Source organism: Prunus avium, chromosome 6 (assembly GCF_965620075.1).
Source record: "Prunus avium chromosome 6, drPruAviu1.hap1.1, whole genome shotgun sequence".
Taxonomy (NCBI): domain Eukaryota; kingdom Viridiplantae; phylum Streptophyta; class Magnoliopsida; order Rosales; family Rosaceae; genus Prunus; species Prunus avium.
This window is the reverse complement of record NC_142289.1, coordinates 35,695,087-35,720,049: the sequence shown is the minus strand read 5'-3', so window position 1 is coordinate 35,720,049 and position 24,963 is coordinate 35,695,087. Positions and strand designations below refer to the sequence as shown.

Sequence of the window (24,963 nt, the reverse complement as noted above, 5' to 3'; positions counted from 1 at the left end):
CGTCTTCACTTTGTTGGAAGAGTCATTGAATACAAATGCATTGTGTGGGTATTATGTACATAACATGTATGAATCAATTCCATAGTATTACAAGTAACATTATCTGTATTCATCTATATTATACATTAAGTCCCCCTTTTATTAAATATATTATATATAAGAATTATTTGAGGATGCGTGCCTCAAATGGAATATCTACAATACATTTTTAACAACCCAAACGTCCAAAACCGGTACTCGGATGAGGTGCAGGATCCGGATCATTTTCTAATCGGAGATTTGACTAACACCGCATCCAAACACTCAGATTAGGTTTTCTTTTTTCCACTTCTTTACTTTAGTTGCTTCTTCCCCATTATCGTGGCTTTCCGAAGCTTCAAGTAGCGCAAGTGATCTCCAACCAAACTAACAGAAACTCGACACACTTCTGTAATCGGCGAGCCTCGCTGACCCTAAAAAACCAGACCTCTCCAATGGCGTCCAAGTTCGGGTTGGCTGGTGGAATTCCGGAGCGGCGGGTCCGACCCATTTGGGACGCCATCGATTCTCGCCAATTCAAGAACGCTCTCAAGCACGTCTCCACGCTCCTCTCCAAGCATCCCAATTCGCCCTACTGTCTGGTAAATGCCTTAATCCGCCGTCGTTTTGCTTCTTGCTCTGCCATAAACCGCTGACTTAGTTGGCGTGTTCTGTTCTTTCGCTTTTAAATGTTTCCTAGGCGCTTAAAGCTCTCATCTTGGAAAGGATGGGGAAATCCGACGAAGCATTTGCTGTTTGCCTCAATGCCAAGGAGCTTCTGCACTCAAACGACTCCGTTTTGATGGACGATCTCACTCTAAGCACATTGCAAATCGTTTTCCAACGGCTTGATCATTGTCAGTATATGCATATATATATATAAATCTTTGTAGCGTCTGTAGCAAGAACAGAACGCACACATTGCCAAATGCCTTACTGTCTTCTTTGTAACCAGTGGACATGGCTACGAGCTGTTACGAATATGCTTGCGGGAGATTTGCCAACAATCTGGAGCTCATGATGGGGCTTTTCAACTGCTATGTTCGTGAATACTCATTCGTAAAGCAGCAACAGGTTGCTTTGTCTCTTCTTTTATACGAAATCTGTGTCTCCGTGCCTATTGTTTTTGTATGATTTGATGGTATATATATTTTTATTCTATTGTATCTATGGCAGACAGCTATAAAAATGTACAAACTTGTTGGAGAGGAGAGGTTCTTGCTATGGGCAGTGTGTAGCATCCAGTTACAGGTAATACTGGCTTTCTTCGCGCCCTTATTTTTGTGTATTGGAGAAAGAATTCTCACGGGACAAATCTTTCAGACAAGGGCCATAATTTGTTTTGTTCCCTTTATGACTACGGCCATTTTCTACTGGAATTCTCATCATGTGTGTTTCGTGTTGATTCTTGTTGCAACAAATGGGAAGCACAATAAAGGAAAAACATGTTATACACTTGCTGATATTACATGGCTTCAAATTCTGTTAGGTCTTTTGTGGTAATGGAGGAGAGAAGCTATTAGTCTTAGCTGAAGGTTTAATTAAGAAGCATGTTGCCTCCCATAGCTTGCATGAGCCTGAAGGTATACATTGTTGATTTTTGGCTTTTTTCTCACTCTTTATCATTGCCTATATCGAATATTAATTTTCTTTCGTTGGACGCTGTTTATTTCTGCACTAAAGGCTTGTAATTTGCTTCAGCTCTTATGGTCTATGTTTCCATATTGGAACAACAAGCCAAATATGGGGATGCTTTGGAAATTCTTTCTGGAAAATTAGGGTCACTTTTGATGGTTGAAGTTGATAAGCTACGAATACAGGTACTTTCTAACGCTTTCATTTCTTAATGATGGATATTAATGATCGTCTCTTTCTCAAATTTGAATCTAAATGTCTATGGAGTATGTATCTACAAATGTTTCCACATGTCCTTGCCCTTTTTTTTAAAAAGAAAATTTCATTTAGGAAGAGAATTGTAATGAGATAAAAAAAAAACATGGATATGTGCCAAAAAACCACATAAAAATGTATAAAACTCAATTTGAGTGATAACTCGTACTGGAAGAGGGCTTTCGGAAGCATGCTGGTCGTTTGATGCAATAAGTATTAGTCATATTATTGTTTGCTAATGTTGAAACTGCAGCAAATTTTGTCATAGAAAACGAGTTTTATTATTGTTTGCTAATGTTGAGACTTCTATAGGAAACGAGTTTTATGCAGCAAATTTTCATATTTCAGTTACTAGAGTGACACTTTTGTCATAGAAAAGTACGTTGAACTTGCATAGAATTAGCATGAATTTAAAATAATTCAATGCTTGTGAAAATTGGAATGCCTTACAAGTTTTGCTTTTGATAAGATTCAGCTAGTTTAATGAGGTGATGAATAGCTGAATTATTAGTTTACTGTAAAGAAATAACTCCTTCAAATACAAAAGAAGCCTACATTATAGCTTTTAGAAGTTTTGATAGTCTTACTTTCCCATGATGTTGTGTCCCACAGTACACCTATGAGGCACTGTATAGGATTGCATATAACCCATTTACTCTGTTTGAGGTTCTTTTGTCGATCAAAACTTTTAAATCTTGTAGCTACTAGCTGGAATGGATCTTTCACTTGTTTGCTTTTCTTACCAACTTGTCCACTTTGACTTTAAGTTGACAGGGGAGGCTTATTGCTCGGGCAGGTGACTACACTGCTGCTGCCATCATATTTCAAAAGATCCTAGAATTATGGTATGATTGTGGAATCTTTTTTGCATGCCTTCATATATTGCCTATGTGATTATTTGCTGGTTGGCTACGTTCATTTTGATTTTGGCTTTATTAAAAAGGGTTGATGGGATTTCTATGCACTCCTTTCAAGTTAGTGATGCTAAATTTTCCTTAGCTGCATGCAAGACATTACCCTTCCCCCTGTTATCCATTCTTCTTCTTTTTCTACTTTCTAGATTCATGCCTTGTCCATATGTGTTCACCACAATACTGAAATTTGGTACTGTATCAGTGATTCAGCATATTGAACTTATATGTCTACTGAAGAAAAGTTATTCAGATATTGATTCCCTGTTCCTATCCAGGGCTTTGATATGATGTTTTTCTCGTTCTGGTCACTTTATTTTCATTTACTGATTTTGAACTTTCATATTGTTTCTTTCATCTGGCAGTCCTGATGATTGGGAGTGTTTCCTACATTACTTAGGCTGTTTGCTGGAGGATGACAGCAATTGGTGTAATAGGGACAACACTGATCCAATTCAGCCTCCGAAATTTGTTGAGTGCAAGATTTCAAGCTTGGCAGACGAAATGGTACAAATTACGCTTCTTTTTGTTTTTATTTTTTGTGTGTTGGATCTGCTAATAAACAGTGAAATGGCGCTGGTGCATGTTTACCTCTGTGTTTTCATTGTCTGATATGCATATTTCTAGCAGAGCTTTGCTGCAATCTTTTGTACAGAATTTGATTATTGCGAATTGAAATGCAGTTTGATTCTCGTATGTCAAATGCATCGGAATTTGTACTAAAGTTACTAGAAAACATTGGTGATAACTTTGTAAGGTGTCCATACTTGGCAAATATTGAAATTGAAAGGAGGAGGCACTTACATGGCAAGGGGGACGATGAGAAGTTTTTAGATGCTCTAATCCAATACTTTGTCAGGTATATTACAGCTTTCCTATATTCTCCATAGTTTTCACGTGGAATTGCCCAACTTACTCATATGCTTTCCTTGTGTTGTTCATTGTGGCCGTTAGAATGATCAAGTTGATGCACTTTTGATGCAGGGCAGCGGCTATAAGCTGCTGTCCAGCGACGCAAACATACCCAAAATATAGAGAATAGAAGGATAAAGCAATAGAATCGAAGTTGGAACGAAGATAATTGAGTTCTAGGGCAAAATCCCAATAGAAACTCTATAGACTAAAGTCTGAAATTATATTCATCAACAAAACTAAATACGAGAGTCTCTTAATAGCCTATTTATACTAGAATATAGAAAACCTAATTGAAATAGGAATTAAAAACCTAAACAGGAAATTAAACCAAATCCTAGTAAGAATAGGAAAACAAGTAATAAAATAACATATTAATTTAATATAACTAAAACTTAGCCTTATTGGCTGATGCCCACTTAGATTAGGAAAGTCTAATAGATGCTCCCGCATCAACTCCACCGGGTTGGGAAGAATTCTTCCTCGAATTCCAATCGTTTGGTGAAAACCGCCTAGACATAACCTCCTCTTAGTTAAGTTGTCCGTAGAACTTTGGCCTTGATATTGAACCTTCCCACTCCAAAGAAATAGATATTTAGAATATTTGATCCTTCTGGAACAGTACCAGGTATCTTCTGCAGCCAAGCTCTCAGCCCAAAAACTCTTTACGCCAAAAACTAGTAGTCTGACAAGGTCAATGACGTTCTTGGTAGTTTGCAAATTAAAAGAATCAACCCCAAGAAAATCAGCATACTCATAAGTATCACCTTTGAAGGAATTCATCTCTTCTCCAACAATTCCCTCAAGAATTTCTTCAATCACCTTTCCTTCAAACGTGGGTTGATTGTGTTGCTTCAAAAGTTCAAACCCAACTTCTTCGTGATTCACTGCCTTCAAGTTTACCCTAGATTTAGCTTGTTTACTATCACCAAATACCTTGTCAAAAGCTTGCTCAATTCCCAAACAAACTTCACAGTCTTCTTCCAAACAACAGTCAAACACGGGAGGGTTTTCTAAATTTAGGATATTGTCATCTTCTAATTTATTCGAAGCTCCCTCAACATCTTTCTTAGTAACAAGTGGATACACAGACGCCACCTCCTTGCTCTCAATGTCAAACTCATGGCAGAATCCTTCTTCAAGCGGTTGCAAAGTCCACTTTCTCCCATCCTTATAGAATGAATAGGTGTTGGTTTTAGTGGAATGCATCATGTCTTTGTCAAACAACCATGGTCTTCCCAATAAGATATGACATGCGTCTGTGGGAACAATATCTCACCAAGCTTCATCCTCAATGGTATTACCAATAGTAAATTTAACCAAACACCTTGAAGTGATTGGTACTTCGCTTCCTTTTCGAAACCATGCAACCTTGTAGGGATTAGGATGCTTCTCAATTGGTAACTTCAATTTTTCTACCGCCTCCTTTGAGATAATGTTTTCACTACTTCCTCCATCAAGAATCACGTTGCACACCCTTCCCCCACAAAGGACTCGTGTTCGGAATATATTATGTCGGCGCCAGTCTTCTTCCTCAATTTTAGGAGTTGTCATCACTCCCCTTACCAACAAACATTCTCCTTCAACTGGTAAGAGATCAATAACTTCCTCTTCGTTGCCATAAACATCATACGCTGGTTCTGGAAAGTTGATCTTAGTACCTACCAAATTTATTCTTCTTTGTGGACAAGCGTAAGATTTATGCCCCGCCTCTCCGCAATTGAAACATCGAGCTTGTGAAGGACTTCCAGCCGTGGAATTCCTGACATTACCCCTGTTTGGAGGATGAAATTGTTTTATTTCCTCCCTATTTTCACTCTTATCAACCCCCAAGTTCCTACCACCTATTTGGGTACTTGGATTGGCTTCTTCATCACTTTGGACGCCATGAACAGCAACAGTATCTCTTTGCCAACCCGTGTCTGGGCAGCTAGAAACTGCTCTCTTTCCACCATGACGCAATAGTTTTCGCTCTGCCATTAAAGCATATTGTCGAGCATCTTCAAGGTTGAACAAACGGACCACCCCCATCTCATCTCGAATTGTCTGATTCAAACCAGAAAGATAACGAGATGTCATCTGTTCATTAGTCTCATTCAAACCAACTCGAATTGAGAGATTATTAAACTCTGACGTATATTCTTCAACAGACATGTCTCGTTGCTTTAAGTTATGAAACCGCTCATATAACTCCATGGTATAATCAGCTGGTAAAAACTGCTTTCGTAACTTGGATTTCATACGATCCCATGTGTTGATCTTCTGCTTCCCTTGCCGAGCACGCTGCTCTTCAACTCTCTTCCACCATTGAAGCGCGGTACTCTTCAATTTAAGCTTTACAAACAACACCTTGCGATCTTCTGCCATAGGCTTCCATTCAAAATAATTCTCTAGACTTGCCTCCCAATCCAAATAATCTTCGACATGCATCTTTCCATAGAAATCAACAACTTCAATTTTAATTCCTCCACCATTCACATCCAACGCACGAACTAACCGTTCTTCCAATCCACCTCGATGACCATCAGCATGGTTTCCAGCTTCATGAAAAGGTTTGTCGACATCCGTCTCGTCTTCATATTCATCCTCACCACCACCTTCCGGTATGTGTAAGGGTCCGCGGTTGCGTTCCGGAATCTCCATATAGGCATCCGCTCGTTCCTGTCGTTGGAGGGCTTGCACCGCTCTCGACAAGTCTTCCATCATACGCCGCATCTCAGCCATCTCTGTGTTTTGGGCTTGGTTCCCTCGTCCACGACCTCTAGCACGTCCAACCATGCTGTGGAACAAGGATTAACTAGGCTCTGATACCAATTTGATGCAGGGCAGCGGCTATAAGCTGCTGTCCAGCGACGCAAACATACCCAAAATATAGAGAATAGAAGGATAAAGCAATAGAATCGAAGTTGGAACGAAGATAATTGAGTTCTAGGGCAAAATCCCAATAGAAACTCTATAGACTAAAGTCTGAAATTATATTCATCAACAAAACTAAATACAAGAGTCTCTTAATAGCCTATTTATACTAGAATATAGAAAACCTAATTGAAATAGGAATTAAAAACCTAAACAGGAAATTAAACCAAATCCTAGTAAGAATAGGAAAACAAGTAATAAAATAACCTATTAATTTAATATAACTAAAACTTAGCCTTATTGGCTGATGCCCACTTAGATTAGGAAAGTCTAATAGATGCTCCCGCATCAACTTTACACAAATCATTAACTTAACTATATGTTTTATAATACTGCAGTCATTTTGTTTTCAACACTAGGCTGGTTTATCGTGATATGTACTTTTGCTTATTGTAACAATTTGTTAATCTATTTTAGAAAATCATGCACATACACTGCTGATTCATTTTTGCCATTTGATTTATTTCCAACACAGGTTTGGTCACTTGGCATGCTTCACTTCTGATGTTGAGATGTTTCTTGAAGTCTTAACCGCTGATAAGAAGGCAGAACTCCTGGGGAAGTTAAAGGAAAGCTCTGGCTCCCTTTCAACTGAGCCAACAAAAGTGCTTGGGCAGTCAATAACACTCTTTAAAATTCAAGCGTTGATCGGAAACATGTTCAAGCTTCCTGTGGGTGGTGTGTCTCTTGATTTTGCATCTGTTGTATTTCCTCAACTGCACCTTATGACATTTGCTTAGAAAATACCTCTAATTTATGAAAGGGGTGGGATTATTCCTCTAACTTGATTTTCTTGGAGGAGTCTCCTCTGAGGGTTCTTTTTCCCAAAATTTCATATCGCGCATAATTGTGGGTGCACGGGTTGCAGATTATATGACATGGTGTTGTAGGCACATTAAATGGTGTCTTATTTTTGTGAGAGCTGTGCAAGAGATAATTGTTGTCAGAGATGTCTCTAATGGATTTGCTTTAATCTGTTAAGGTTAGAAGAGATGCAGCAGATAGGATGGGATGGTTGTTGAATTGTAGTTGTAAGTTTGATGTTAAATCTTAATGTCTACTCTTAGAGGAGGGCAGGGTGTAGGCTTTCCATGGGGTCCGTTTGGCATTGTAAAGCCCTTTACAAGTGGGTGTTTATTGTGGGATGCGTTTTTTTTGGGAAGATTTGAACAACTCATAATCTTCAGAGGCACTAGGAATATCATAATTATTTTGGATTGGCGTTGTTTGTCTAAAGGCAGTAATGAAACAGTAGATCATCTTTGCTTGCACTGTTCTGTTAGGGAGTCCCAATTTTTGTTTTTCAATTGTTTGTTGATGCCCAAGTCAGTTGTGGCACTTCTTGGCTGTTGGCTGGGTGGTTTTGGTGGGCTTCATAATATTGCAATGCTGGGAGCTATTCTTCATGATGTTATGCAGTATTTGTGGAGGGAGAGGAATGGAATGGCCTTTTCGGGATTATGAGAGTCATATTCTCCGTTCAAGTCCATTTTGGTTTCATACTCTAGTTGATGCCAGTTTCGCTGTTTCTTGGTCTTCCATTGAGGACTTTCTGGTCTCTGTAGATTTTAGCTCCTAATTTTTCTTTTAGTGATTTTTTCTTTAGCATAAGAGAAAGACTAATGCCTTTGATATATGGCAACTTAGAGATGCCGAATAGGGTAACTAGTTGACACATAATAACTCCTAGACATGAACGTTGATAAACCTGGTTGCTGGTGTTGAATTTTCATTTCGGTGTCCTATTTCGTCAATTCTATTTCATGTTCAATATTTTGCAATTGTATTTTCATTTCCCCTGGTAGTTTCTTAATTTTGTCTTCAGTTTGGTATACTCAACTGATTGTTTTAACTATGTGTTTGACAATAAGAATTCTGTTATTGAGTTATCCATTTGAGTCATAGAGTATTAACTTTAGCCATACTTCCTCAGAACTTGAGGGATCTGCTGTGCAGATGGTGGAGATGTATTGCAAAAACCTTCCACTTTCGAAGGACTTGGATTCACAAGAGTATATGCATGGGGAGGAGCTGCTATCAATGGCGTGCAATGTGTTGATTCAGGTATGTAATGTACAAGCTTATTCTTTCGTGTTGAGTGTGCATTTTTTCCTGGCTTTGTTGAACTAAAACCAATTTTGAGGGTGTACATGTTTACTTCCCAATTCATAGATATATTTTAATTGCGGCTGGTCTGACTTTTATTGGTTTTTGGTATAGTTATTCTGGCGTACTAAGAATTTCGGTTATTTTGTTGAGGCAATTATGGTGTTGGAGTTTGGTGTGACCATTAGAAGGTGAGGACTTTTGTTGTCGTTATTTTTATTTTCATTTTTATTAGCATTAACCTCCATGTTACGGTCCATTGCATCAAGTATAATATGTTATCTTTTTTCCTTCTCCTATCACATAGAACATCCTCATCACTATGGTAGCAATATGCATGTCTACAAGGCCTCCAATTTCCAGTTGAACAAATGGAGCCTTAGTGCAATTTTATTTGCTTCATGGTTTCATGTGCATAACCAATAATGATGCTTTGCTATAGAACTTCTTCCGTGTTAATGGAATTGTGCATGATTTTGTATTCATAGATAAACATTTACGTGATTTGTCCATTAGGAAATAATTTGTTAGTGTTTTAGATATTTTTAAATTTTTGAGCTCCATTGTATTAAAATTTTAGCTTTCAGTCTGATCTCTATATTTATTATTTTAAGGAATCTTTATATATTTGTTTATAACATTTTTTTTTAATCTGGTTTGTTTGGCAGATATGTATGGCAGTACAAGATCTTGTTGCTGCACTTGTACTCTCACTTAGGTGCCCTTTCATTAGCATATGAATGGTAAATAATTATTAATGTATCCCTAGAATTTAGTAGTGGCCATGACTGGGCTTTATTTTTTATATTGTATTTACTACATTTTAGTCTATGCCTTACTCCTTTTTTTCCCTGTTTAGGTTTAAATCACTGGATGTGAAAAATATCTTGATGGAAACTGTTTCACACCATATTTTACCCCAGATGTTGGTGTCTCCTCTTTGGGCGGATCTAAATAATCTGCTAAAGGATTATCTCAAGTTTATGGATGACCACTTAAGAGAATCTGCAGACCTTACATTTCTTGCATATCGGCATAGAAATTACTCAAAAGTACACAACATATTTTTCAGCATGCATATATTCATCTCATACCTGCTCTTGTTCTTAATAACACAACATACATGACTCTATGTTTTTTAAATAAGACTCCCGGTTGTATTTGAAGTTGAGTTTATGTGTATTCTTTAAATATCTATATCATGACTTAATATGCTTTACCAATCTATATATATGCTGGACAATGTATAAGATTAACCCTGCATATTTTCCTTTGTTCATTTCTTACCTTCTCGAAGTTTTGGAGGAAACTCTCCCTCTCTCTCTCTCTCTCTCTCTCTCTCTCTCTCTCTTGATGTTTTCTTTCCGTATTGATAATCAAGTCCCTACTTAAAAATGTGGTCACTAAAACTCAGCTCCATCTTTTATGCAATTGCGTAAGATTTCAGGCATTTTAAGTGTCGTGCATATCCAAAGGGAGGGGAGTGATGGTCTTGGCACCTTGTATTTAATATTGAGACTAAAATTTTGATTTTTCAAAACCAAGGGTAATATATTTTTTTCCAGGTAATTGAATTTGTCCAGTTTAAAGAACGATTGCAACACTCTAATCAGTATCTAGTGGCGAGGGTTGAAGCACCCATTCTACAGTTAAAGCAGAATGCAGATAACATTGAAGATGAAGAGGTAATGTATGTTTGCAACTTTTGCATGGAGTGCCTGTGCTTCCTTATGATAGATAACAGGTTTATGTTATTTTTCTTTTAGACTGTTCTTGAAAGCTTGAAATGCGGAAGTCACTTTGTTGAACTCTCTAATGAGATTGGATCCAAATCTTTGACATTCAATGAAGATTTGCAGTCACGTCCATGGTGGGCGCCAACATCAGAAAGAAACTATCTTTTAGGTTAGTATTGCATGCACTTTATCTTATAAGAACAAAGTTTAGGAGACTTCCTTGTAGAAGTGTGTGTTTGTTGGTCTATGCCTAGTCAAGATCCGAGTAATTATTGTTTCCCCAATCTTAAATTCTTATGTCAGATACTTGTTCAACCTATATGAAGAGTGGAGGAAGTGTGTGTTTGTTGATCTATGCCTAATCAAGATCCGAGTAATTATTGTTTCCCCAATCTTAAATTCTCATGTCAGATACTTGTTCAACCTATATGAAGAGTGGAGCATTATATGCTATCTGATTTAAATTCTTGTACTTTAATTTATGTTATTATTGTGTTGTTCTTGTTTTCTCCTCTTATGATAGTTTCTAGAACTAAGTTAAAATTTTATCTATGGTCTCAGGCCCTTTCGAAGGAATATCCTATTGTCCAAGAGAGAACACGGTATGAAATTCTGTCTTGTACGATTGTAATATGCATATTATATTTGGTGATTTGGTGAACTTGGTTCCATGAAGTTACTCTATATTAATAACATGACTTATCTAATTTTGTGATTAACTTGTGTAATTTAAAATTGTATTTTGCTGGTTCCAAATTTAGATGAAAGAAAGGGAAGCAAATGTACGGAGGGTTATTGAAAGGAAATCTCTTCTTCCTCGGATGATTTATCTGTCCATACAAAGCGCTTCAGCTTCACTCAAGGAAAATCTCGAGGTGAATGGAACAAGATCTGACCCTAAAGTCCCCTCAGAACTGAAGCTTTTGCTTGAGTGCTATGCAAAAATGTTGGGATTCTCATTAAGCAATGCAATAGAAGTGGTTTTGGGGGTCTCGAGTGGCCTAAAGTCTTTTGAGGTAGTATTGCAGCACCACTTTTATTCTATGCTAATTTTGGGCGTCATTCTCTTCTTCATACTCTAAGCATTGACAAGTCTTGTTTGATATGCCACACTGTACTGGTTCATGAAGACAAAACAATTGCTTTCAGTACTTGTGTTAATTTGCATGGAGTAGTGAACAAACTCATACTTGTGTGGGTACTGGAGCTGTTTCTTAACCTGTATGACTGTGAATGAATCGATTCAGTTCTACCTAGGACCATAATTCTTATTTTTATTTTTATAAATGTAAAACTTGCACATGGTATTGTAAATGCCTTATTCTACCTTAGAGTTTGGAAGAACTGAAGTTGTAATCAAAAGATTTACTCTAAAAGAAATCTTTAAGTTCAAAAACTGACCCATTCATCGACTCAAGTATCAGACAACTTGGATTATGTTAATGTAAAATCACCTTTTGTTGCAGGTCTTTGGTTTGGACTTGATCGACTGGATAAATTTTTCTGTGTTTCTGAATGCATGGAACTTGAGTTCCCATGAAATTGGGATGGCAAATGGAGAGGGAGGTCTGTCTCAAGCATGGCACTGTGTGGATTCTCTGCTGGAGAAGTATGTTTCGGCGAAAGTTAGCTCCATGGAGACTCTAATTAGCTCTCCCTGGGTTGATCTCCCAGTTTTGGTGCAGTTGATTACAGAACCCTTGGCCTGGCATGGTCTTGTAATTCAATCTTGCTTTCGGTCATGCCTTCCAACTGGAAAGAAGAAGAAGAAGACTGGTGTTGCAGATCAGTCCAGTCTGTCTCATTTACGTGATTCACTCCAGTCTCTATGTGATACTCTGGAAAAGGTTTTGAAATGGTTAAGAGAACAGATCAACAGGCCAGAGGATGAAAATTTGGAGACTTTACTTTCTGCTTTGCAGAAGAAAGGACAGAATGAGGGCCCTGGGCAGGTATTCCAGATAATAGAAACTTTTATGTCATCCAAAAATGATACAGAGCTTGGTGATAGAATTTCCCAAGCATTAAAGTCTTGGAGTTCAGTTGATGTTGGACGGAAGATAGTAACTGGGAAGTGTACAGTATTGTCTGAGTTTCTTCGGATTTGTGAATCAAAATTAAAGTTGTTGCAGGCATTGAAACATCAGATAGCTCAAGTCTGAAGAATGATCATGAAGTGATTTTGAAGTTTCATGTGCTGTGCTTCTTGTGCTGGTTCAACCTCGGGCCCTGTCCGATTTTGTTGTGATTCAGCATGGCAAGAGACTGAAGGAGATTGAAGTTTGTTTTGTTAGTAATTTTTTTTTTCTGTCTCCCATATCTGGGGATTTTTCCTTTGCCATTTTGGGCAGACAGTGGTGGTTTTGATTGAGTGCTGGTCTGTTAGCAGTTTTGCTGTAATTTTTTGTTGGGCAATTGTAGTTTTTCTTTTCTTGTTCCTCAGATGTTGTGAGAGAGTTGCACAGGCTTGTAACTTTGTATTTTTAGGCATAAATTTTTTGACAATGTATCATCCCATTTTTGTTGCTAATTCAATTTTGCATTGTTTGATATTTTATCTTTTATCAATTCAAAATTTGAATGTGAAATGTAGTTGAGCAGAGTAGAGTTTTTGGATTCTCAGGGAAAATTTGTGGTCAGCCTTCGTTAGATGTTACCCATAAAGTTATTCAATGATTTTAGGGTTAAATACTTTTTTAGTCACTAAGTTATCTACAAATTTTCAATTTAGTCCAAAATGTTTTAACCAACACAGAATTACCACGAGTCTTAATCTCTTGTCATGATCCAAGTTTCAAGGTTAGGAATCATAACTATATGCATCATTTCATTTCCCGTAAGTCAGTTGGCAGGCTACCTAATTGGCCTGAAGTACCCATTGTTCCTCTGCTTACGACGGAAAATACCCAATCGTAGACTCGTCAAACCTGCTTCATTTCAAATATTAAATAAATGCAGAAGATAAACCACCCAGCATGCTAATTAGTGCCTTGATTGATGTTTAAACAATACTGAACATATTGACAAACCAACAAGTAATTTTCAGCTTGATGATGTTTAAACAATACTAAACATATGGATATGGTTAACTAACAGTTTTCAATTTTAAAACATAATTTTAGAAAGATTAGGGTTTGGATTGGGGGTTGAGATTCTCAGTGAAGATGGTGAAGCTGATGAGTGTATTGTACTAGGTGTGAACAACCTTGTCATGTCCATGACCTTTGGTGGATGTTTGTTGTATCTTTTTATTTTATCACTGAAAAGTGGTCAACTAAAGCAGAAATATATATTCCTTGTTCCTTGTTCTACCAACCAAACCAAAATTCAACCCCCCCTCTAACTGTGCTATATATAATTGATAGGTTTTCAAAATATAAGAAAAAATAGCACAAGATATGAGGGAATGACTCAATTTAGAAAGTGAACATCAAACCCTTAAAAATGGCTTGGTCCACAAGGCACGATAGATGATGGACAAATGGCTTGGTCCACTCACACTTCTTTTACTCGCTATAAAGGGAAAATGTAATGTTATCCGACAATCTCGTATATTATATTATTATTGTCAATTTAAGCGTATGGTCTAAATTGAGAGTTTGACAATATAATACACTATGAGTGAGTGTCGATAGAGAGCAACATCCTAATAGTAGAGCTTTTGAATTGCTCATATAAAGTAAAGCAGAACTCAAGGCACTAGAATTCTAATGACCCTTTGAAAAGTCACAATTTTAGATGTAAAAGAAGTGTGAGTATTAGTTGCCTCTAACATGGTACTTGAGCATATAATCTCCATTTCTTTAACAATGAGATTAGAGGGGGCATAGTGGGTGCACCAAATCCCCTTTATGGTTAGACTAATATGTCTCAAAATCCTAAGTGTCCCTGTTGACCCAAAACCTAATTTACATGGACAACTTCTCCAAAATAAAAGAATAAAAGAAATCACTACTGTTTTTCCCTTTCCCGCTTAATCCAGAAATATATAAATAGGTGCTCTCTTATGACCATCTCACTCACACAAACTACCACAAGTTCCATTCAACAAAGAGCTGAGAGAGCAATGGAGGCTTCCAACTTGACTCTCAAGCCATTGTGCTGTTGCCTCCTCCTTGGCCTTCTTGCCTTCCTAGCTTTCTCAGCTTCTTTCTCAGCTGCTGAAACTCACTACCATGAATTTGTTGTATGTTTTTTTTCATTCACCATGCACTTCTTTTTATTGTCAGAGAGTAAAATGGACTTGGTTCAAAATTATAAGCATTTTTCGTTTTCCTTTTTTTGTGTGGAATGAAATAGGTTCAAGCAAAGCCAGTGAAGAGGCTGTGCAGAACCCACAATACTATCACAGTCAATGGTCAGTTCCCAGGACCAAATTTGGAAGTCAGAAACGGAGATTCTCTTGCCATCAAAGTTACAAATGCTGCAAAATACAATGTCACCATCCACTGGTATTCATCATATACATAAACAATTTTGAGTCTTAAAAGTTTGTTCTAATTATTGTTAATATTAATGTTTGCAATTAAGCAATCATCATCATAGTGCTTATAATTATAATCTTGGTCGCCAACAAGGTCTAGTCCAGTGGAAAAAGGCCTTAACTTGCAGACTAGTGGTCTCAGGTTCTAACCCTATGGCACCTTGATAGTGTGTGTGAGAAATCCCCCTCCCCTTGTAGTTTATTAGACTATCACTTGTATTAAAAAGAAAAAAAATTATAATCTTGTTCCTAATTATTGTTTATGTATCCTTCAGGCATGGACTGAGGCAGCTAAGAAATCCATGGGCAGATGGACCTGAATACATCACACAGTGCCCAATTCAGCCAGGAGCCACTTACACATACCGCTTCACAATCCAAGACCAAGAAGGCACTTTGTGGTGGCATGCTCACAGCAGATGGCTTCGAGCCACTGTTTATGGAGCCCTCATAATCTACCCTAAATTGGGTTCTCCATACCCTTTCTCAATGCCCAAGAGAGAAGTTCCCTTGCTTCTTGGTAAAAACAGAGAAGAACACTTTCATTCACATGCTGGCCTCTTAAGTTTTCTCCTCAATCATTTGTAGCTCTTTTAACAACTCTTGTATGTATATGCAGGAGAGTGGTTTGATCGAAACCCCCTCGATGTCCAGAAGCTGGCGGCTTTCACAGGAGGAGCACCCAATGCCTCTGATGCATACACCATTAATGGTCAGCCTGGTGATCTTTATAGATGCTCCAAACAAGGTTTGCTATAATGCCTCTGACGTATATTGTGTTCTTCATTTGATTGTGACATCAAGTGTGGTTTGATATAACAATTTGGATAACAATGCAGAAACCGTGAGAATTCCAGTCGGCTCAGGCGAGTCGATTCTTCTAAGAATCATCAACTCTGCACTCAATCAAGAACTGTTCTTTAGCATTGCGAACCACAGATTGACTGTTGTGAGTGCTGATGCATCCTACACCAAACCTTTCACAACCAGAGTTCTTATGATAGGACCTGGCCAGACAACAGATGTTCTGCTTACTGCTGATCAGCCCCCTGCTCACTACTACGTGGCGGCAAGTGTCTATCAGACTGCCCGGAATGCACCCTTCGACAACACCACCACCACTGCTATCCTTGAATACAAGTCTGCTCCTTGCAGTTCAAAGAAAGGTCAATTTCCACCACCAGCCTTGCCATTACTACCAGCCTTCAACGATACAGCTACCGCGACTGCTTATACTGCTCAGATAAAGAGCCCTTCCCAGGTCAAAGTCCCTACGCAGATTCATGAGAACCTGTTTTTCATTGTGGGTTTAGGACTGAACAATTGCACAGTTCCTAACAACCCCCGGTGTCAAGGACCAAACAACACCCGCTTTGCAGCTAGCATGAACAATGTCTCCTTTGTGTTCCCTAGAACTAACTCCTTAATGCAAGCCTACTACAATGGTGTACCTGGTGTCTTCACCACAGACTTTCCACCTGTTCCTCCTGTGCAATTTGATTATACCGGCAATGTGCCCCGGGGGCTATGGACGCCTAGACGCGGAACCAAGCTCTACAAGTTGAAGTATGGCTCTAATGTTCAGATAGTGTTGCAGGACACCAGTATTGTGACAACTGAGGACCATCCTATGCATCTTCATGGGTACCATTTCTATGTGATTGGATCAGGATTTGGCAACTTCAACCCAAGGACGGATCCGGCCAAATTCAACCTCGTTGACCCACCACTGAGGAATACCATCGGAACACCTCCGGGCGGATGGGTAGCTATTCGATTTGTGGCTGACAATCCAGGTGACATTCTAATTTCATATGATAAAGCTTTCTTCTTTTACGACAAAGTAAAGATTCACTATTTTGATGTTTTCTTTTAATTGTTGATCCAAATAGGTGTCTGGCTGATGCACTGTCACCTAGATGCACATCTCGTCTTGGGCTTGGCAATGGCTTTTCTAGTCGAGAACGGAAAGGGACCGTTGCAGTCTGTGATACCTCCTCCAGCAGATCTACCCCGGTGTTAAGTTATCACCAGAACAACACACTACTAGTTGGATTTCATGATTGCAATTGCGAGATTTGCTTTTATCTTGCATCCTTAGATTAATATGCATTGGTTAGGTTGAATTTGTCAGGTAGTTTCCATTGTTATTGCTTCTGCAGTAGCAAGTCCAGAGTTGGACAGAGCTACAACAAGCAGCTTATTTTTCATGTTATGATTTGTTTTCAAAATCATGGAAAAGGATATCATATTTGAAACATATTGCATATCTTCTTCATTCTAGCTTTGGATGATGAGTTGATTTACGTGTAGTGAGATGGTGCTAACTGCCCCAAAGGGATGCTGTCTACATAAAACTCTTCTGGAGATAAACTAATGCAACTCTTGTGGTAAATTCAACACCTAACATAAGATCATAACCAAGTTGACTTATCTTCCACGGTCATCTAATAACCAAACAATAAAGAAAACCAGGAAAGACCTTGCTAAAAGGGGTAGCCATTTGTCAAAAACCTGCACATGATATGAGGAAGGAAATAGTTTTTGGAAAGGAGATGCAATTTCTTGGTTGCAGGAGAAAACTCAATTAACCACAATTGGAAAAACATGGTTTTTTCCTTCTTTCTTTTTGGGATCATTTGCTTTAACATAAAATGTTTGGGTAACTGATGGTGCACCTACTTCTCAAGGAAACTAAATCCAAAAAGAATATATAAACAAAATTACAGTAACAACACATAGTGAATGGTAATAGAGCATATCGTAATGTGCTGACATCTAATTTCACTAAAATTACAATTTTTTGTTGGTTCAAGCCACTCACCAATCAGGCAACAAATTTCAGACAACGAGTATCATTATGTATATTCTGGCAACGAGACGAACAAAAGCGCACCCCACACCTCACACATGTATAGTTGGCAGCAGAACCACACACAGTGCAGAAGTGGCGGCGGGAGGTAGAGCTTGGAGGTCCCACTGCTGCCTTCAGATAGGAAGGAACATGAGGAGGCAAAGAGTCGAGATTTGCCTGTTTTGGTGGGAAAAATCATGTAAAGAAAGACATCATAAATTTTATTTAAATTGTAAAAGGAATACAGGCAGCATTTTCCTTATTACCTCGTGTACAAGCTCAAGGAATGTTCTTGGGGCCTTCCTCGCCTCAAGAGCTTTTGCCTGCCGAGTTTTGCGCTTGGTGCCCTTAGAGTGCTTCTTTTGTATATACACTGCAGCAGCAGTTGAAACTGTTATTTGTCTTTCCTTCAATCCATCGAAAATTGCATAAGAAATTTCATGAATGTGTAGATTTTAGCTCAAACAAAACTTGACTGGAACCAAAATTCCACTGAGACTACCAATAATTGCCTTTGATAGACCAATTACTGAAATAACTGAGAGAGAGAGAGAGAGAGAGAGAGAGAGAGAGAGAGAGAGAGAGAGAGAGAGAGAGAGAGGAATCTCTCCCATTGTTGATTCTGATTGTTTCACACAATTTTTATACCCACATTTAAACACCATAGCAAATAAGCATCACCCATCAACTAAAATCTTAATGGCCTTCAGTTCTGGATGCAAAAGCAACAGGGTCTAAAATCTCATTGCATAGGAAAAACAAACCAATAAGAAGAGAGAGGGTAAAGAATTAGAGAATTGGACCTTGGTCATCATCATCAAGAGAAGCTTCATCGTCGTCATTAGCTTCTACCATCTCCAAACCCGCATTATCATTTTCTAAAGCTTCAAGCCGAGCAAGGGCAGCCTAAAACATCAGCCAACATAACCCATCAACTCCAATAAACTTATGCAAAGTCACATAAACAAAAACCAAAATCCAAAAACAAAAAAACAAAACCTGCGTGCGGTTGTCACTACTCTGAAGAGCAGCAGTCATTTTTGAAGCAACCTTGCGAGTTCGACTCGACATTCGGCGCATTGGGTTGGAAACGTCATCGTCCATTGCTGCAAATTGATGTTAAAGGTGTCTCCTTTCGCAAATTCTGGTGATGAAAAATCGTTACAATGACTTTCAATCAAGAAAGCTTGACCAGCATGAGTAAAACGTTTGTGGGTTAGCTTAATTTGGAGCTTAACGAGACTGGTTCAGCTACAATTTCCTCGTCTCATATGAAATTTAACGATTTGGGTACTCGCTCGATTCTCGAAACGTTTCAAACAGAACAGAAAAAGGAACGGTATCAGCAAGACTATCGGCGAGAGAAGGGAGGTGGGTTTTACTGCACAACAATGGAGGACCTTGCAGAGAGTGAAGAAGGGGAACCGTGGGAAGGAAGTGAGATTTGGGCTTGGACTTCACTTACGATTGGAGCTCCAAACAATTTTATAGTTGGGCTTCAAAATCCACCCAAACACTTGTACCAAATACAAAAGAAAACTCACTCAAATTTGATCAGCGCACCCATCATCGTTTGGGGATGGTTTTTCCAATTTTTGAATCTTTGTTTTTTCATAGAAACATACTCAAGTTGTCCACAATGTCATTTTATGTACTTGAAACATCATAAAAAATTCAACTAATGCTATGTATGACCCACTAGTGTAGTAGTTTGGAGTAATTGCTCTCCCAGAAAAGGTCCTGAGTTCGAGTCCTAGCATCCGTGTAGTGTGTGTGAGTTTAGTATATTATTGCCAAGGCCTTATAAAAAAAACTATGCTATGTATAAATATGTCATTTGGATCTCTCCAATCTCTCTTTATAAAAATAATAAAAATAAAAATAAAAATAGAGTAAGAGCTATGTTTTGAGTTGAAGTAGAATCACTATGCATGTATGTACACAAATTGAGTACAATATTTGTTACAGTACACATGGAAGTATACATGTAATTACATGTGAAGTCTACTTATGGACTCCCCTAAGTTCTATTCTACATCAGCTGGTTTGAATGTCCCTATTTCTCTTTTTTCATAAGCCATTTTCAAAGCTTTGATTGAGCTAGCTAGCTATGTACACCATCTTCTGGTTTATGAGATACCAAACCCTAGTAACCTACACCATGGATTTACCACATCCTTCACCTTCTGAATAGGGTTACATGGAAACCCTCCACTTGACCCACTTGTACTATCTGCCCCTTGCCCTCTCAAAACTTGCTGTTGTACCACTAGCACAGAAGCAGTACCACCAAAATCATAAGAGGAAACAAAGTCCCCAATTATACCCAATTCATCATTTTCACTCCAATTTGATAGTCCTTCTAGAAGAACAGGATTGATCCCCTGTTTCCTCCCAACAATCCAAACATCATAGTTGTTGTTGTCATCACTCACTGCTTGAATGGCTGCTATTGTCTCTTCTCCATTCCTTACCACCACCTCTCTATAACTCACCCTCTCATTCCTCTCATTCTTAACCCAAAACCATGTCACCACCCCATCATCCATTTTCTTCTCCATCTCATCATCACCTTCAGAATTATGCGAAAGGAACCGAATCACGGTTAGAGACACATTTAAATTCCCAGCCATTCTGTCCGCATAACACAATGCCTCTCTAGCATCTGCCCCTCCCAAAAACAGCACAGCAAAATGTAGCACAGTGTTCCTGAATGCCATGTAGGTATGCCTAACATGACCCTTGTCAACAAGAACACCGACTGAGCAAGGTGCATGGTTTATCACATTTGAATTGACAGATCTAACCCCAAGCCTCACAAGTTCTGTCAATTTCCCTCCAAGAGTGTCCAAACACTCCTTGTGAAAAGGCAATATAATAAGTGTAGCCTTCTTGACAAGAGCCAGATCACAAATGTCCTGGTACATTGTTCTGTTTGGCACTATAGCTGTGAAGGGATGGATCTCAATACACTCACCTTTGCTTTCTTGGTAGTTCTTCCAGGCATTGTGGATTGTGTGGCTGACTGCATACTTTGAATCATGATCTTCTTGCTTTTCATGGTCTATCAAAACAGGAGAAGCACGGCCAACAAGGTCGATGAGGCGGAGAGCGAAGATCACGAAAGGGGTGCTTAGAGTAGGGTTTGAGATTTCAAGAAGGTTGATGAGGGCAGCTGTGCTGTCTTCATCATATATGCAGAGGAGTATGCGAAGTTCTGAGTCTTCAGGAGGTGTGTGCTGAATTGTTCTTCTTTTGAGGACCTGGTATGGCCTTGTTGGGTCATAGAGGATGCTGATCAAGGGTGTGGCTATTGCAGTCCACGAAGTGATTGCTAGCACCATCAATGTGAAACCAGGAACTTCTATTATCTGTATGTATGTATGTTCATACAAAACAACCAACCAGCTGAAAATGAGTTCAGAATGAACATAAACAAATCATATTGAGCATAAAGAAGATTAAATTAGTGGAGAATCCATATCCATTTTTTATGCAGGTAATGCTAGCTAGAGAATTCTTTTTTTCTTTTTTTTTTTAAAGTTGTAGCGTTTGATGTGTGAATTAATAATTTATCATAATAATTGACGTAATAAGTACACATCAACTGTCACATCATGTGATCAGTTAATATAAGTAAAAAAATGTGATTCCTTTATTATTTTCTTTCTTATGCTTCCTAATAACTTTTTATTTACATGTATCACACCAATTAATGTTATATGTATCACATTTATCCATTCAGTTTTATATAAATCAGATAATTTGTTTGGTTAGATTGTCAGAGAAAATAAGATAAAAAATGGATGGCATGTGGCTCTTCAACCATTTATGATATGCTAAGGATGTTACCTTTTTGTCCATCCAATGGAGGAAAACCACTATCTCCACCTGCCCTCTTAGGATCATGATGAAGCTGAGCACAACACCATCTCTGATTGGCAACTCAAAGAAGGCAGAAGTGATTAGGGTTCCAAGAAATTTAGACACATAGCCTGTCATAGTGATGGCAAACAAAGGACCCAAGCCTGACCAACCAGCAGAGCTCATGGCATTCACATCCACATAAAGCCCAACAAATGCAAATGAAAATGGCATCAAAACTTCCAATATAACAGTCTCACTCCTCTCCACAAGTGTTGATCCAAGTGGAGGCCCATCTGGGATTGCCAACCCTAACCAAAACGCACCGTTTGCAATGGCAATCCCAAACATGTCAGCCAAAAAACCCATGATCAAAACCCCCAACAAAATTGCCACAACATAGGCCTGGTCCACTGGTTTCCCATCTGGGGTTATCTCGACTACTCTAGACAATGCTCTTCTGATCACAAACACAGTTAAGACCACAAAACCAACCAGAGAAATTAAGTACCAAACCACAGCCAAGGCTTTGCCCTCACCTTGCTTAGCTGCCTCAAATATAACCATCACACCAACTCCCATGGCATCACTGATCACTGCTATGGACAATCCCAGCCGTCCGATCTCCGAGCTTAGAAGGTTTAGCTCTTTTAGGATGGAGTGAAGCACAGGAAACAATGGTAGAGCCAAGCCAGTGCATATGAATCCAATGGAAGAAAGTCTTGCTAGTTCTTTGTCCATGGACTTGCGCAAGCTGAATGCCACAATGGATATGAATGTGCAAGGGAGGGCCACCCCAGCAATTGCTATGTACAATTGTTTCTTGCTTGTTTTTCTCACTAGAGAAAGGTCCATTTTCACTCCGGCTAGAAAAAAATAATAGGTGAACCCCATTGCTCCAATATTTCTCACTAGAAATTGGTTATCTACCGGGAACATAATCGAGGTAAATTTCTCGCTGCGACCTAAAATCGACGGTCCAATGAACATACCACCCTAATTTAACAAAGTTAATTAAGTCAAAATTATATATATAATCAAAACTATAATTCACACAAACCAATTAGGATTGAACTTTTGTATATGTATATTATGTGTATATTCGCATGAAGTTTAGTTGAGAGACATATATTATGAGAAGAAGAGGAACTTACAATGACTTCTGAGACAATTCTGGGTTGTTTGAGAGGCTTGAGAAGGAAGCGGAGGACACGAGTGGTGAGGATGATGAATGAGACCTCTAACAACAAAAGTGTGAAGGGATTTTTCAAAGGGTTATCACCAAAAAAGAAGCCTAAGGTGGGTATCGGTCGATAATTTCCGCAGGAAATTAAAGCTGGCGGGTAAACGAAGTTGAAATCTATGGACACGTTGTCAACCTGAGCTTTCACGGATGCTGCCGGATGAAAGCCGTTGGAACTACCATCCCAACCGTGGGTCCCGGCAGCCGGGGGATGGAAAACTGGGAATTCCCTAACCATGCAAAAGAGTAGCTGAAAACCCTAACCATGCAAATGTTGCAGAGAGAGAGAGAGAGAGAGAGAGTAGGAAGAAGGCTAAAAGGGGTGTGGACATGCGTTAATAAGGGGCATGAAGTTCACTTTGTTGTTTGGTTGACCATTTTTATCACAATTTCTTTTTTGTGAGGTTGCTGATATTCCCTTCGATCGCCCAAATTCACTTCCCTAGCTTTTTTCTTTTTAACTATCTAATTAATATAAAAATACTGTACAGAAAAAAGAAAAGTCTAAAATGATTTTCTTGCAAATTTTCTTTTACAAAATATTATGATATCAACTACATGGGCTTAATCGAGTTGGATGGAGCAGATATGCTCCTCGCTATGCACCTGAGTTCGAATTCCCCTCCCCTTAAATTAGATTAAAATAAAATATCGTTTGTATCAACAACAACAAAACACTCCTGTGTTTCTTTTCAATATAGAGTTCATCTTACACTCACTCAACTTAGAAAAAAAATATATATATAAAATATCATATTTATACAAACAGAATGTTTGAACGTTAAGTAATTGGTAAGTTAATACAAAGTTAATCACTCGTTCAAGCCCATTGATTAATATGAAAATTCATTTAAATAAAGGCCCAATCCAAAGAAGAGCCTTGTCAGAGTTAGCTGGTAGCGATCCATGGCCCATGTACAAAACCTGCGATAACTTTGTCTGGGTTTGATTTATTATGATGACTCTGTTCTTCATCTTTTATGTTTCTGCATGTGAAGTCTGAAGATTGAGGAGGGAAACGAATTAAATACTTGGCAGGTGTTTTGGTGAGAATTGTCAGGGTACAAATTTATACAAGAAAATCCAGCAAGACCTGACATTTTCAGACCATCCATCCTATTAAATTCATTTGTACCATATAGGTAATATTTGCTCCAGCAATGATGTGCTCTCACAGATTCAAAACTGGAATTTGGACCACCACTCCAGTTGTTTTCTTCTTTTTTCCTGTTTTTTTCTTATATGAATTCAAAGACAAGCAGAAAAGGATCCTTGAATTCTTCCGGCATCATAATTGTGTGTATGTGAGAAATTTCTTTTTCCTGTAATTTAGACTATTGCTTGTACGGGTACATCATGAATAATCATAATTAACAACTGAATTAGAGTACTTTAACATATTTTACAAAGGGGGCAAAGAGAAGAGGCCAGGCTGTGGCACAAAGCTTGGTGGTGGGGGTTCCTGTTGAAGCACATTACATTCGTATGATCTTTCTCCGAAGATGAAGATCTTATATCATCATTAGAGATCTCATATATATAATACTGCTGAACCCTAAGCAAATAACACCGTTGGAGATCAAAATATTGCAGGTAAATTGGTTCCTTTGTCGCCTAATAACCAGACACACTTTGTACCCTAAAGTTAGATCAAGCTTCTCAGTACTCCGGAAACAATCCATCCCAGCCGTACACGTGGCACGTAATGGCCAACCAGATGATTCACAGTGCATACTATAGATCATTTACTTAAATAAAAAAATTGAAACCACGTATGAAACAAGTCAACTAGACCATCATCTCGTCTGCAATAGCAACAGCAACATGAAAGCAACGAATTGCTAATTTACCCCTTTATTAATGCTTTTATTTTCTGTAATTATATATAATAATAATAATAATAGAAGAAAGAAAAAGAAAGGAAAGCTTTTAATTTTATTTTTGTTGTTTTTAATGGAGGAATAGTGAGGATGGAGATAATGAGGACATGAATAGAAAAGAAAGCGACGAGACCGTGACCTGAAGGGAAG

General features: G+C 38.4%; 4 protein-coding genes across 5 annotated transcripts; 2 read left to right on the top strand and 2 right to left on the bottom strand.

The window, feature by feature from the left end:
• Positions 1–201: 201 nt before the first annotated feature.
• On the top strand, positions 202–13,039 carry LOC110753861 (Tetratricopeptide repeat (TPR)-like superfamily protein). 2 transcript variants are annotated; one of them, XM_021954841.2, is made up of 19 exons: positions 202–620; positions 719–875; positions 974–1,092; positions 1,195–1,269; positions 1,508–1,601; positions 1,720–1,838; positions 2,683–2,753; positions 3,185–3,326; positions 3,503–3,678; positions 7,123–7,325; positions 8,581–8,711; positions 8,868–8,944; positions 9,422–9,496; positions 9,613–9,805; positions 10,319–10,438; positions 10,520–10,658; positions 11,051–11,091; positions 11,251–11,505; positions 11,956–13,039. In XM_021954841.2, exons 1-19 carry the CDS (start codon positions 474–476, stop codon positions 12,649–12,651), a joined length of 3,030 nt encoding a protein of 1,009 aa, XP_021810533.2. In that variant the 5' UTR covers positions 202–473; the 3' UTR covers positions 12,652–13,039. The 2 variants fall into 2 exon arrangements, with proteins under 2 accessions (XP_021810533.2, XP_088110973.1); XM_088254847.1 differs by lacking the exons at positions 202–620; positions 719–875 and having other exon boundaries at positions 1,199–1,269.
• Positions 13,040–14,517: 1,478 nt separating this feature from the next.
• Positions 14,518–17,232, top strand: LAC3 (laccase 3). Its single transcript, XM_021954835.2, has 6 exons — positions 14,518–14,675; positions 14,789–14,940; positions 15,248–15,492; positions 15,592–15,720; positions 15,812–16,768; positions 16,865–17,232. Exons 1-6 carry the CDS (start codon positions 14,556–14,558, stop codon positions 16,993–16,995), a joined length of 1,734 nt encoding a protein of 577 aa, XP_021810527.1. The 5' UTR covers positions 14,518–14,555; the 3' UTR covers positions 16,996–17,232.
• A 422-nt stretch (positions 17,233–17,654) lies between these two features.
• SEF (HIT-type Zinc finger family protein) lies at positions 17,655–19,290 on the bottom strand. The gene is made up of 4 exons (XM_021954836.2): positions 18,826–19,290; positions 18,630–18,732; positions 18,093–18,199; positions 17,655–18,003 (listed from the first exon to the last, which is right to left on the bottom strand). Exons 1-4 carry the CDS (start codon positions 18,928–18,930, stop codon positions 17,800–17,802), a joined length of 519 nt encoding a protein of 172 aa, XP_021810528.1. The 5' UTR covers positions 18,931–19,290; the 3' UTR covers positions 17,655–17,799.
• A 532-nt stretch (positions 19,291–19,822) lies between these two features.
• On the bottom strand, positions 19,823–23,191 carry LOC110753905 (cation/H(+) antiporter 24). The gene is made up of 3 exons (XM_021954888.2): positions 22,845–23,191; positions 21,679–22,686; positions 19,823–21,197 (listed from the first exon to the last, which is right to left on the bottom strand). The coding sequence occupies exons 1-3, from the start codon at positions 23,169–23,171 to the stop codon at positions 19,956–19,958; spliced, it is 2,577 nt and encodes an 858-aa protein (XP_021810580.1). The 5' UTR covers positions 23,172–23,191; the 3' UTR covers positions 19,823–19,955.
• Positions 23,192–24,963: the final 1,772 nt, after the last annotated feature.